This window comes from Notolabrus celidotus, chromosome 2 (genome assembly GCF_009762535.1).
Source record: "Notolabrus celidotus isolate fNotCel1 chromosome 2, fNotCel1.pri, whole genome shotgun sequence".
NCBI lineage: Eukaryota > Metazoa > Chordata > Actinopteri > Labriformes > Labridae > Notolabrus > Notolabrus celidotus.
This window is the reverse complement of record NC_048273.1, coordinates 7,308,212-7,323,124: the sequence shown is the minus strand read 5'-3', so window position 1 is coordinate 7,323,124 and position 14,913 is coordinate 7,308,212. Positions and strand designations below refer to the sequence as shown.

The 14,913-nt window shown below is 45.1% G+C and overlaps 1 protein-coding gene across 1 annotated transcript in view; it reads right to left on the bottom strand.

The window, feature by feature from the left end:
- Positions 1 to 2,661: 2,661 nt before the first annotated feature.
- Positions 2,662 to 14,913, bottom strand: part of LOC117828419 (protein sel-1 homolog 3) — a 36,993-nt gene continuing 24,741 nt past the window's right edge. The window contains exons 16-24 of the mRNA XM_034705556.1: positions 11,987 to 12,114; positions 11,555 to 11,638; positions 11,363 to 11,444; positions 6,262 to 6,337; positions 6,049 to 6,170; positions 5,742 to 5,863; positions 3,717 to 3,831; positions 3,412 to 3,475; positions 2,662 to 3,272 (exon numbers count right to left, since the gene is read on the bottom strand). Coding sequence (XP_034561447.1) covers positions 3,034 to 3,272; positions 3,412 to 3,475; positions 3,717 to 3,831; positions 5,742 to 5,863; positions 6,049 to 6,170; positions 6,262 to 6,337; positions 11,363 to 11,444; positions 11,555 to 11,638; positions 11,987 to 12,114 — 1,032 coding nt within the window. The 3' untranslated portion in view covers positions 2,662 to 3,033. The remainder of the gene's footprint in view (positions 3,273 to 3,411; positions 3,476 to 3,716; positions 3,832 to 5,741; positions 5,864 to 6,048; positions 6,171 to 6,261; positions 6,338 to 11,362; positions 11,445 to 11,554; positions 11,639 to 11,986; positions 12,115 to 14,913) is intronic.

Here is a 14,913-nt window from a genome sequence, read left to right as displayed (position 1 = left end):
GCTAGTCCCAAGAAAACCCATAAGGGAAACCCATAGAACTCCTCACTAAGTATAAATATTTGGGCTTTATTTTCGATTGGGAGCTGCCTGGTCTCAAAACTTCAGGTGAAACTAGGTTTCCTTTTTCAGGAATAAATCCTGTTTCTCCCTCAGAGCGAGGAAACTTTTAGTCTCTGCAACATTCCTGCCTCTTATAGATTATGGTGATATGTTGTATTTGGGAGCCTCGGCTAAATGTTTGTTGTCTTTAAATAGTGGTTATCACTGTGCTCTGAGGTTTGTCACAGGTTGCACACGCCTCACTCATCACTGTGAACTTTACGTCAAAGCTGATTGGCCATCCCTGAGTGTGCGCAGGCATGAACATTGGCTACGTCTAATTTATAAGTGTCTTCTTGGCTTGGTCCCAATGTATTTGTGTGTGTATCTTCAAAGATCAAAAAGCCACTATGCCTTGCGCTCCTGCGACACTTTACAAATGTGTGTTCCCCGTGTTCGGTAAGAGAGCGTTCAGTTTTGCTGCTCCCACTGCTTGGAATAAACTCCAGAAGGACTTGAATTTGTCAGATCTTATCTCACTGGACGCCTTTGGGTCCATCTTAAATGAAAGACAGACCCCAGAAAAGTGCCTGTGTTTTTAAATGCTGTTTTTGTGATCACAAATTGCACTTTATGTGCAGATAAGTTGCACTTTCAAATTATTGATTGCTTCTTTTTTTTTTTTTTTTTTTCTCTTTTTTTTTCTTTTCTTTTCTCTTGTCTGCATATATATTTCTGCTTTGTGTCATGTTTGTCACAAACTGTCAAATATTAATGCAATTTATTCTTGCAGCAAAAGAAAAGAAAGAAAACATTTTTCTTCTGTGCTTGTGACTGTGTGCATGCGACCATCACCATCCCTCTTAGAACTCTGGCCTATCTTTTATTGATAGCTAATATCATGTTCTGTAAAAGAGGGCGTGCACACCTAGGTGGACCAAAAAAATAAAATAAAGTAAAAAAAGGAATAGACAAAGATATATAAAGGGACAGGGAAAGAGAATGAGAGAGATACCTAAGACACTTAGATGGAGAGGGACCATCTCACCATGACGCCAAAAACACCGTGTGGTGATACTAATGATTAAGCAACCCTTAAGGCTGATTTATACTTCTGCGTCTCCCCTACACAGCAGGGGCTGACGCGGACATGAGCCCCACATACTTGTGCGTCGGTGTGTCTGTGTCGCGCAGCAATTCTCTGCCGAAACGCCTGAGGGCAGTGTGGTCTCTCTGATAGCCGGCCGTCTGCTTCCGGTCCCGCTACGATCTCTGTTTACTTTTCCACAGAGATTCAGAGCGTGTTATGTTAATCTACAGCTGATACATGTTGCTGTTTATCATACAGACATGATTACATGAAGAATAGAGAGGAGGAGATGAAATACACGGCCGATGTGCGGCCGATGTCCGGGATCCTGGAAGGGCTGTAAATGCGGGAAAGACAAAGCCGCCGAGCGGACCAATCACAGAGCTTGCGGTCCGCGTCGGCTCTACGGGTAGTTACATTTTGGAGGAGGTGCACGTCAGCTACGTGCGTAGGCCTCGGCGTAGGTACAGGAGCTACGGGGACCCCCGGCGTAGGGTACGCCGTTGATTCAACGCAGAAGTATAAATCAGCCTTTAGTGTCCACAATCATTACTGAAGCGTGGGTCAGAGAGGGTTGCAGCCGTGCTGTGTTCTATTTGTGTGACAAGACCACCACTGGTGCAGATGATACCACTTGGGTCAGATCAGCCGAGCGGTCCACCCCGGCACCCGGGCCGCGAGAGCAGTCAGGCCAAAGGACCCAACGCGCCGCGCGAGATCCAGGCCAGGGGACAAGCCAAGGACCCAGACCGGAAGCAAACAGGTACCGCCGGGGCACCAAGGGCGACCCCCAGGTCACTCAGCAGGAGGAAAGGGGGGCGAGGGGGTAGAGGCCCCGCAGCCACCCCAAGGAACACCTCCACAACACCGCCCCCACAGCCCCCAAAGACAGAGCCAAAGGAGGGGGCCCAGCACCCGGACCACAGCCAGCCAACCGGCACGCCGGAGCGGGGGGAGGGAGGAGGGGGCAGGGCCAATCTCCCCCGCCATCCCCAGCCGGTCCGACCACTCCCCCCAGCCACGCCCCCCACCCGCACCCCGCGACCGAGGGACCAGGCCGCGGGGGCATGGAGGGACACCCCAATGGCTGCCGTAGTAACACTCCCCTAGCTGCGCGCCACCCCACCCCCCCAAGAGGACCGCGAGGGAACTATTGATTGCTTCTACATACTGTCTGTACATATGCTCCATGCTGTTGAGTTGTGCTATTTATTTTGACATGTGCTGCTGACCTCTTGGCCAGGTGACCATTGTAAATGAGGTCTTGATGTCAATGGGTCTCATCTGGTTAAATAAAGGTTAAATAAAAACAATTTAAAAATACATATTTTACCTTAGTGGTAGATGGGGCTCATGGGAAATGAAGTCTTCATCCCATAAAAACACTACTGATTTCATCCAAAGGGGTCACGAGAATCATAAACAAAAACTCCTCACTGTGCCTTTAATCCCTTTTGAAGACCTCAGACCTCATCTGTTTTATTGGAGCTTCACTCTGTTCTCATTCCTGAGTTTTATGGAATAAAGCTTGATAAGAGCTACACAAATAAACTTTATTTTTATTATCATACTTTCACATTACATAACAGAAGCTTTGCTCTCCCCCCCCTTGTGGCTTCACATCCCCATGACAATATATCAGTGGGTCAGGCTGTGCTTAAATTAAAGAACTACATAATCAGTCCAGTACTCTCCACAAACACAGCGATGGAAAATCTGAGGCAGTGTTATCGTCCCTCTGATAAAGCAGCATTTGTCTCCTTTCTGTCTCATAAGTTAAGATGAGTCACAGACCTCGTGTCACATGAACAGAGCTCTAACTCATCCTGCTGAAAGTGTGCTCTTACAGCCTGCTGTGTCTGGGGCCTACTCCTGCGGCTGTTTGCTCATTGTGCTGTTTTATGTCATAACAGATGATAAAGGAGAGTGGTCCAGAACACACACAGGCACACGCCCGACACCGTCACCGCCAAATCTCCCATCTGACGGAGACACTGCTCGCCTCTCAGGGTGATAAACTGAAGAAACCCTGCCGCTCTGAAGGTTTCTCCCATGATGCCGTTCTGCTCTCTGCTCCCGCTGACTCCATCCTGGCTGGCAGACGAAGTCCTCGCCCTCACATGCTGACTGGGGACCCTTTGACCTGTGTTCATTTGCAGATTAGAAGGACAGTAGACGGGAAACAAACATGATTACACAGACTGAGGTGGCAACACAATGTGTGGGGAAATAGCACCATCTAGTGGCGGAAACAAGCAGCAGGGTAGAGATCAATTACTCACTCAGACAGCTCTGCAGAGTCACAATGACTATAATGACAAGAGCGGAGAGAAGAGATGCATACGCCTATAGAAAGAAGGAATGATTTAAATAAATTATCACATTTCACCCTTAAAACGGCTTCATATGGAGCCTTTACTGTCTTATTCATGATAATAAACCAATTTGCATTTTCACATTTTCCCTCATTTCAATAATTAAAGGCAGGTTAAATCATCAAAGGAGGATAATAAAGTAAAGAACTGCAGCTCGCAGTGTGTTGATTTAGTTTCTTTATCTCCATATGAGTTGATTGCCGCGTGCCTACCAAGACGAGCTGTGCTCCGCTCTGAGTCATTCTGCTCAAGGCTTTTCCCATCTGGACTCCGAGCAGAGCTAACGAACACGGCGTCACTGCGTCTTCATGCTCAGCCTCCACACATCTGAGGGGATAACACGAGGAAAACTGTGTCACGCATGATAAGAGTGATATCAAAGGGTCAGGTTCTGGTTGAAGTAACAGCAGACCTATAATAAAGAGCGTTAGGAATAAAAGCCCTGTGTCACTGCAGAAAGTTGAAGAGCAGACATGAAGGTTTATCAATAACAACAGATAACTTCTGCAAACAGAGTCTGCTTTAGAGATGTTTTCATCAGGACATCCTCTCTTTCTCGCCGAGAGGTAAAAAGAGACGACTGGATTTCACTTTCATGTCTGTATTATCGGTGGGATTTACAGATCTTTGAAAAGAGAATAATCTCAGGGCTCGGTTCCTGTCCAAGAGCTGACTCATAGTCCTATTTTCTATTATCGCTTTGGAGGCAGGCGATTTCCCCCGACACATCTGTCTTGTGATTGGGCAGCTCTGACTGTAAACGTGAATGAGACTCTCTTAAAACAGTACTCCGCCTTCTTTCAAAGACTGTTTTTTGTCTGTGTTTTGCTCCTGTTTGCTAAATTAGGTTGCTTTCTCACTTTTTGGATGCAGAACTGTAACCGGAAAGAGATTTGTTAACATAATCTTGCATCAGATCCTGCCTCCGTTCATGAAGCACACATTTTAAAGGTGACATATTATGCTTTTTTCATCAAAATATATTGGTCTAAGAGGTCCCCAAAACATGTATTTAAAGTTTATTGCTCAAAAAAACACTTCGAAATCAGATTTTGGCATGCCTGAAAAACCCTCTTCTTCAGCCCTGTTCAGAACGGTCTGTTTTCTCTCTGACCACGCCCCCTCAGGAAGTGGATGTGGACTCGGCTCTCCAGCATGTTGATCTAATGTTTACATGTTGGCTGAATATACACGGCTGCTCAGAGACCCGCGTTACTTCAACCCTCTGAATCTGATCCAGAATCTGATCCTAACGAGGCGCCTGCAAAGGTTAATGTTTCGCCTGGTCCATTATACACAACGCAAGAGAGAGTACACACCCACTACACTAAGAAGTCTTAAAACGGATGAAATGGTGCTGCTCCAGGGGAGGTTATGGACCAAGAAATGACAGTGTTTAGTCTGGCATCACCAAAAGGTGAAAGGGTCTGGATTTGTTCAGTTAATTTCCTTTTTCCAAGGGGCATTAGCAACAGCCGATGGGGAAGTGCCTCTGGAAGCAAGTGGACAGACCTACAGCCAATCAGAGCAATGCAACGTAGCTCAATAAGTGCAGTAGTTTGTTCTTGAATTAGTTAGTTAGTTAGTTAGTTAGTTAGTTAGTTAGTTTGTTAGTTAGTTAGTTAGTTAGTTAGTTAGTTAGTTAGTTAGTTAGTTAGTTAGTTAGTTAGTTAGTTAGTTTAAAAAGGATTTGACAGACCTCCCTGCAACGGAAGCTGCCATCTTGGTTGTTAACAAAAAGGCTGAAGCAGCTCTCCTGCGTAGTCATGTTATAAAACCCGCCCCTTTTCTAAATAAAGGACTCTGGTTCGGTGTATCTGAAATCGGCAGGATAACATTTAGCCTGCTAGCAAAAAAAAAAAAAAAAAAAAGAACTGGCTGATGGGACTGGTGACGCCAGGCTAGACAGCGCTTACGTTTCAGACCTAAACAGAGCAGAGGAAAGGAAGTCTGGGCTGGAAGTCATGTACCACTAACCGCTAACCGCTGGCTGCACCATATTTACTGAGAGGCTAGCATCTGTTTCCAGAAGCAGATGTTGCAAAGTGCAATGATTCTAGATATTGGGACTGCACAGACTCTGGCTCCAAATGCACAACATGTCAGCGTCCATCTTAAGGGTTATTTTGGCTTCACTTTTGCAAAATTTGGAGACCTGTCGTCCATCTTTATGCACCATAAGTTTTTAATCCATAAATACTTTTAACATCTTTGGACTCCACACCAAAAAAAATCACCTTCTTAAGATCTTCTCCACCACGACGTGCTGCTCGTCATGACGTGACAGGTTGAAGAAGCCATATACGTCCAGTGGAAGAGCGTGGCCTTGTTTCGCCAGAAGCACCAGGTTGAACATTCCCTGAGAGTCCGAGAGTAAAAAATGAAATCATAACAGGGTTTGGTGGGTTATTCACAGAGTAAGTCTCCAAATAATAACACTGTATGATGCTGTTTGTTGTTTTTATTGCGGTGGGCCGGAGCCCGTGGAAGTTTAATTAAGTTTATCATAGGGTGATGAGATTACAGCCTGAATAAATCTGTCACCTGAGGGCTGCCTGCTACAGCTGCTCTGCCGTACATCGATACCGCCCGACCAACCAAGGATAATGAGTCTGCTCTCGTGCTGGAGGGAGGGTAGTAGTAGTGGTCTCCCATTTTCAGCAGAGCTATAAAAGAAGATAAATACTCAGTGTTTATATCGAGCAGACTGACAGGCAGAGGGAGAGGTTAAAGCAGAATGAAATGAGAGGGACTCACCAGCCGGATGGGGATCATAGTGTAAAATAGAGTAGTTGTGATATCTCCACTGACAATCAGGAGTGAGATTCAGCTCCTGTGTTTGGGAGAAAAAGTGCAGGGCGAGAGAAGAAGAGGGAGATGATGAAGGTTATGTTATCATCTGCTAACAGTCTCCCTCGGGCTCATTTCTTCTTCCTTTAGTATGTGACTGGAATCACCAACTCCCTTCAAAACTTCAATTATGGGACATTAAATCCAGAATTGGGCTGAAATCAGGTTTACACATTATATTACACATACTCGCCATTAGCTACTTTCTTATTAGCATGCAAATGAGTTGCACGCTGGCTCTCTGTAACTCATTTTAAAGCAGCTTTGTTCTGTGTGGCTTCATTTTAAAACTCCCTGGCCTTGAACCAAGAGTTCTCCATCATAACCTCCTATTTACTGCTTTTTTGTAGGTCAATCAATCACTTTCTCTATCGACTATCTACTTCTAATTTAGCCATCTGCTGGATTGATTGTAAGGAGGAAAGTTCTTGCAGATGAATTGCCCGTGTGGGGGAAGCTTCTCGGTGTAGAAGTTAGTCATTCCTGGCTCGAACTGAAGATTTTTTCAAATCTTCACAGATGTTAAAAATGAGACCGATCTCACATGTCACGACAAATGATGACAGATTTAACCGTTCAGTGTGTGGAAAACAACTATATGATAAACACACCACACCACACATGAACAGATTCACTCTCTAAACTGAAAAACCTCTGTAACCCTAAGCCTTACCCCCAGACAATGCACCCTGGTCGGGGAGCAGGACCTCCGTCTTCACCCCTAACCCTAACCCCCAGACCATGCACCCTGGCTGGGGAGCAGGACCTCCGTCTTCACCCCTAACCCTAACCCCCAGACCATGCACCCTGGCTGGGGAGCAGGACCTCCAGCTTCACCCCTAACCCTTACCCTAACCCTTACCCTAACCCTTACCCTAACCCTTACCTCCAGACCATGCACCCTGGCTGGGGAACAGGACATCAGGCTTCCCCCCTAACCCTAACCCCCAGACGATGCACCCTGGCTGGGGAGCAGGACCTCAGGCTTCACCACTAACCCTAACCCCCAGACCATGCACCATGGCTGGCGAGCTGGACCTCAGGCTTCACCCCTAACCCTAACCCCCAGACCATGCGCCCTGGCTGAGGAACAGGACCTCCCTCTTCAGCCTTAACCCTAACCTTAACCCCCAGACAGAGCGCCCTGGGTGGGGAGCTGGACCTCCGGCTTCATCCCTAACCCCAACCCCCAGACCTGGCACCCTGGCTGGGGAGCAGGACCTCCAGCTTCACCCCTAACCCTAACCCCCAGGCTATGCACCATGGCTGGGGAGCAGGACCTCTGGTTTCACCCCTAACCCTAACCCCCAGACCATGCACCCTGGCTGGAGAACAGGACCTCCAGCTTCACCCCTAACCCTAAGCCCCAGGCCATGCACCCTGGCTGGGGAGCAGGACCTCAGGCTTCACCACTAACCCTAACCCTCACACCCAGACCATGCATCCTGGCTGGGGAGCAGGACCTCCAGCTTCACTCCTAACCCTAACCCTAATCCCCAGGCCATGCACCCTGGCTGGGGAGCAGGACCTCCAGCTTCACCCCTAACCCTAACCCCCAGACCATGCACCCTGGCTGGGGAACAGGACCTCCAGCTTCACCCCTAACCCTAACCCCCAGGCCATGCACCCTGGCTGGGGAGCAGGACCTCAGGCTTCACCACTAACCCTAACCCTAACACCCAGACCATGCACCCCTGGCGGTGGAGCAGGACCTCCAGCTTCACACCTAACCCTAACCCTAACCCTAACCCCCAGACCGAGCGCCATGGTTGGGGAGCTGGACCCCTGGCTTCACCTCTAACCCTAACCCTAACCCCCCCGACGGAGCGCCCTGGCTGGGGATTTGGACCTCCAGCTTCACCCCTGCATTTGTTCTTGCATCGTTCTTCTGTCAGCTTGATTCCCGAATGGCTATTTTTCTATTCCACTTGACAATCCACATAGTGTGTGTTTGACTGTACTCCTCAGGGTTCTCCTCACAGACACCAGGACTCCCAATCGCAAATACTAAACTTGTGATTAAGTTTAAGAATTCAGTGCAGCCTTGAACGTCCTTCAAGCAAAACAGGGTAAGTAAAATTGGTCTCAACATCCCTCACACCTCAGGGAAATTTAGCGTAACACGCTTATACAACCTGTTACTTGACTGATGCTTCACTACTCTGAAAATACCTCCCAGAGAAATCTAGCAAAAAGTAGTGTTGTTGTTTTTGTGTTATGTTGTAGAGAATATTAAGTTAGAAATCTCTCTCAAAGACAGGCAGTAGCACATTTCAACAATAGATATACTGTATATATCTATAAATAATGACATGGACAAAAATAAATCACAATTTCATTCTGTTTCAGAGTCTTTGGAGCAGGTTTTGAATCAAATGAACTGAAGTTTGTGTTTTCCCTCCTGCAGAGCTGCAAAGGTTTTAGCTCCACTGGTGTGTGAATTCAACATTATATGTGTTCCTCTTCTGGTTGCATTCACATGTTCACGTACGGAGGTGTCATCACACATTGAGATATAAACATTATAACTTTTGAATTGCTTGTCTGTAACATTATTCAAATGTGCTGCTGCCTTTCTTGGCCATGGACGCTCCTGTAAAGACATTTTCCTCTAAATGAGACTTTTAAAGGTGAAATAATTCTAAATGATAAATTAAATCTGACTGAGGTGAAATGCTCTGCAGCTGTGCTTCAGATGCACATCAGAAAATGAAGTTTGTTTGAACACTAACAAGCTTCATGATCAATAAAAAAACGGAGTTACTTAAAAACTATTGGATTTCAAAAACACACTCCTGAGAAACGTTGTAAACCTGCAGCCTCGCCTCTTCTCAACACGTGTGTTTCTCTCTTTATATGCTTCACACAGTACGTGCCTTTTATGGAGATTGTTCTGAGATACTTTGCAAAGAATATTAGGCTCATAAATGATGGATACGTTAATAATTTACCATCTATGAGGAGTAGCTCGGAAGTTGAGGAGAAACGTTTCATAGTTTCTAAGCTGAAGAATATTATATGTGCTTTATAATGTCTCATAAAGAGCCAGTATGGGTCTACCATGCATGCTATTGCTATTAAGCATCTATTGAATGTTGAGTGTGTATATGTTCATTTTCTTTTGCTTTTCCATATCGGGGTTGCAGAGGCAGCAGACTAAGCAAGTTGTTCCTAAACCCCCCTCTCCCTGGTTTTCAGCTCCTTTAGGTGATCCCGAGGCGTTCCGAGGTCAGATTGGATATATTATCCCTCCAGCGCACTCTGGGTTTGCCGTGGTGTGTCCCCCTATTTGGACGCCCAAGGAAACACCACCAAAGGGAAGCATCATAATCAGACGTCAAAACCACTTCAACTGGATCCTTCTTTTAGAAGGAGTAGAACATTTTCTTTGAGTAGGGGAGAACGGGGTGGTTGTCACACTTTTTACTTTTTTGATGATTGCTCATCATCAAAACATCTTTCAATAGTCATTCCTACATTGAATTGAAGCTTATGGTGTTGGCTTGAAATGTGTATCCCTCTCATTTTCCAACTCATTTTCACAAAGAGGCAATTAACTATCAAAGACACTCTGACACATTGTGACAACCAACCCCATCACGGGGTTGGTTGTCACACACTATGGGGTTGGTTGTCACACACTATGGGGTTGGTTGTCACACACTATGGGGTTGGTTGTCACACACTATGGAGTTGGTTGTCACAATGGTATTTTAATGGGAAAAATATTTTTTAAAAAAAGGCAAGAAGGCAGAACTAAATTTGAAAGTTTAATTGCACTGACAAGTGATAGGCCTACATAACTTAATACATTTTAACATAAAATGAGGACCATGAACAGGAAACTCATCTTTAGGCCAGCCTATATAACAACATACAGAACAAAACAAATAGGCCTAACAATAATGGTCTACTCAACTAGGCTACATGCAGTCACTGTCTGAGTTACAGTGATGGCAAATGTAGGGTCTGCACACTCCAAATCATTTCACCATGCATGATTTTGCCAACATAGGGGTTGGGTGTTACATGTGAGGACCAACCCCAAAGAGAATGTGACAACCAACCCAAACTGGAATTTTTTGCTAGCATCAAGGCTAACAACCATCTAACAACTACTTAGCTAGCTAATAAAAATCTAAACTATAGCTTTCCCCTCACACTTTGTAAGGGTAACACTTGTTTTGTTATAAACCCATCGTTTAAAAGCCTAGAAGAAAAATACTGAGGAGCTGAATATTTACAATTTGACATGAAAAACACAATACGTCCTCTCACCTCAAGTTCAGCTGTCTTACTCCAGAGAAGACTATGTAGGTGAGCTCTGATCCTAATTCTGGAAATTTCAATACCCTAATTTGAGAGACAGCGCCCTCTGGTGGCGAGATATAACGAATGTGTCAACCAACCTGTGTGACAACCAACCCCGTTCTCCCCTACCTGACGCAAAAGGCTGAGCTGAGCCGAAAGCTTTGCCTTCAGGCTCAGCTCCCTCTTCACCAAGACAGTTTGGTATGATGCCTTCAGTGCTGCCGACACTGCACCGACACGCCTATTAATCTCACAATGCAATTTACCCTCACTCATGAACGAGACCCCGAGACACTTGAAGTTGTTCAATCAGAGGGAGGAATCCATACTTTGGTTCAAACTCTGCACACAATCTGTAATGACACATTTCATCTAGATGTCATAGATTATGCTGTTTAACTAATATGTTACAATGCTTAAACTCTCTTTGCGTTTGAGCTCACCCCACATCAACATTATGAAAGTTTTATGACGTTTTAAACGCCTGCACACAGAGTGTTAGAAAACTTTTTGTGCACAACACCACATATAGTTGAGAGCCTGTATTTCTGCAATAACAGCAGCTTGAAAGCTTGATTAAAACAGAAGAGTAGCATCGCACAGATCATTGTTTACAGTGTGGACTCTGAATGTGGCGCCAAAACAAGACTAAAGACAGCAGAGAAAGGGTTAAAATGAGAGGAACAGGACACATTACCTCACACAGGTGTGCGACATTGCTCTGAGCCAAACCCAGACCGGTTTCGGCTGCCAAAACGTACGTCACAAGAGCCTCCTGCCTGTTTGTGACACAATAAAACACATATGAAGAAGCAGAGACAAATAGTAACCAGCAGAGAAAATGATTAAATGAGCAAAATTGCAAAGTAATTGAAATTAATGTTCCCACCAGGAGCCCTGCAGGTAGGCCTGGAGCGCCTCGCTGATCATAAATCCAAGGTGTCCGTTCTGTTCGCACACCTTTTTTAGCATTCTGCACAGAGGGCAAAGGATGTGTGATGAATTATGGATAATAATTTTCTCCACATAAACGGAAAATATTTTAGCATGATCTAAAAATAGTTCCTGATTTGTTGAGGTGATTCTGAACTCTGCAGAAGGATCCTCTTTAAAAAGTTGAAGATACCAGAGGAAGAACAGTAAGCAGATTCTCTCTCTGAGCCTAACAATAATGCAGAGACTCTTATTTTTAGATATGCAAATACCCGAATCTGACCTTGAATTAGCCACTGTCACTGAAATTAGATGCCACCGAGCTGCAGGCTACAGTGCAACAGCCCATAGCAAAGCTTTCTCTGCCGAGCTAATGAAAGCCTCTTACATCACAGCCCGCTCCACATCCTGAGACACTCCTTCCAGGTTTCCTGTGGAGAAGTACCACGCCACCTCCACTGATGCTGCGACGTGCCCGTGCCAAGAGGCGTTCAGGAACTGCTGGAAGGCAGCCGTCTGTGAATCATAAAGAACATATATCATGTCTTTCAGCTCATGGTCTGGGGGAACACTCAATTCTGATTGGCTGCAGGGTGTCCATTACTTCAAACACTGAACACCTTCAGAGGGAGCCGACTGTTTCACAACACATTCTTATCCGTCTGTGTCCTATACTTGATTCTGACTGGTCCAAACTATAGACTATAAATAATGGACGTAGCATCCGTGACGTCACCCATCTGTTCCTGAGCGCTGTTTTGAAGCCAATCGTCGGCGGGAGCCATATATTGAAAATGCTGAACTCATCCATCAGTACCTCATTGACCTCCTCCATACTAAAATTCCCACCCGTAGTCTCAGGTCCTCCTCTTCCATCCAACTCACCCTCCCACCTGCTCGCTTGACCACCATGGGGTCGAGAGCCTTCAGCCACTCAGCCCCCCTGCCTCTGGAACTCTCTCCCCGTGGATGTACAAAATTCTACCTCTCCCACCACCTTCAAATCCCGCCTAAAAACTGGGACTGGAATGACTTCCCCTGCCCCTTTCATCCTTCTAGTATTGTATCTTTATTCTAATGTATGTATTTTTTACTGTTGAGTGTTGCTTTTATTATTGCTATGTTGTAAGGTGACCTTGGGTGTCCAGAAAGGCGCCTATAAATAAAATTAATTATTATTATTATTATTATTATTAAAAGAGTGCAAGGTAAAGAGGCAGGGTTTGAGCCTGCTAGCTAACAGCTATGTGTTCCTGCCTGTCAATCAAGTCAGTCATGTCCTTATATGGGCAAAAACTCGTTATCTTAATATCTTCTGAACCGTCGCCTCAGAAAAAAGCTGCTGATCTCTACAAAGTCACTGAAACCAGAAGAGGTAGAGATCACAGACTCAATGCTCAAAGTGGGGACATTTGACTCATTTATATTTAAAGGTGAGTCAATGTCAAAGAGAAGAAGGAGAGCTGAATGAGGACTGAGATATCAACATCCATATTCCTGCAGAAGTCTCGCTCACCTCGTCTAGCGTTACCTTCGGTGGAAATGTTCACTTTAATGTGAGTTAGAACAAACACACAGGATCAGGTTGTAACTTCTCTGTGAATTGAAACGCTCAGTTTCAAGAAGGCAACTTTATAACTTGTGCAAGCAAGACAAAAAGGAACTCAAGAACAAAATTGCACTCAAGGGCTTAATGCATTTCTAGCTGCACCACAGAGCAAACAGCGGCTCTGCTCAGCTGCTGTTTATCTTATCAGATTTGCTCAGTCACTACGCAAACATTCAGAGCAGTATTGACCCCTTTCTATGCAAAGTAGCTTCACTCCAGAGATGTGCATTAACATTGCCTACCTGTGAGATCTATAATTATTATAACCTTTATTTAACCAGGAAATGCTCATTGAGATTAAAAATCTCTTTTCCAAGAGAGTCCTGGCCAAGATAGGCAGCAGCACAGTTACAGAGTTACAATTTTACAATAGACATAAATACAAATAGCTGCACAACAGGTACCTCCAGAAAAACAGCATGAGTGACATTTAAACAAAACATGATGCTTCAGCATCCAAGTCGTTTAAGGACCGCTTAAAAGCATTCAAAGATGTCAGACAGTTTTAGATCCTTTTGTAAAGTATTCCAGGTCGAGGGAGCAGCAAACCTGAAGGCCTATTTCCCAAGTTCAGTCCTGACCCTCGGAACAGATAGTAATAAAAGATCCTGAGATCAAAGATTAAGACTTCCTGAGTTCTTTTGTGCAATATAAGCGAGGAGGTAGGAAGGAAGTAGTCCGAGGATGCATTCATAAATAAGAAGATGCAAATGTTTTTTCCTGCGTGACGACAGGGAGGACCATCCTACTCTCGAGTACAGCACACAGTGATGAGTCATCGTTTTAAAATTTGTGATAAACCTCAAAGCTCCATGATATACAGTTTCAAGTATGTGCAAGCTTTGAGCAGAGGTGTGCATATATAAAACATAACCGTAGTCCAGCGCAGACGGAAAAGTAGCAGCAACCAGTTTTTTCTTTGCTTCAAAAGAAAGACAGGATCTAATTCTAAAACCTTAGCATGTATGTTAAAACACAGATTGCTCTCTCTAAAAGGCACAGTAGAAGCCGGAGGTGCAAAGAGGTTGTGCCTCTGTACAAAGAGGACACACAGAGAAATGTTCAAGTTATGTTGCAGCATGCATGTTGTCATATCCACTGAAACAATCCCTCAGCACAGCAGAAATGATAAGTGCATTTTTTTGCGTCTACATTTACGCACATGCCCCATCAGTATAACTTCATTTATTATTAAACTCTCCACCGACAGAATCAGACCGGATCTTATGTAAACTAAAGTCCTGTTGTCTTTTTCTGCTGGACTGGTTGTGTTTGAGCATGTGTGTCTGTGCCTGCATGTATTAGAGAGAGTGCATATCAGCATGATGGTAAGCTAAGCGTCTCAGGTCTGCAAAGGCCTGGAGTTTTTGGACCCTGCAGGGCTGAGGTGAAGCAGGCGAGTGAGGAGATAGCGGTCAGGGTTTCTCTAGAATCTTCAGACTGGCCTCATACGAGAGCAGTAACATGCTGTAGGGAGACGAGGAAAACAAAAGGCTCTCCATCTCTAAGCCCTCTGTCCCTTTAAAAATTACATGGATACTTTTACAAGTACGAGTGCTGCTGAGCATCTCTGTACACTGCCTTGCTAATACAGCCCTGAAAAAGCAGGGAGAAAAACTGTACAGTTGGTAGTAGACCAGGTTTTAGGAGTTGGTCTGCATCCGCAAGCTTGAGCTCATGAGCACAGGTTGCCATATAATAATAAC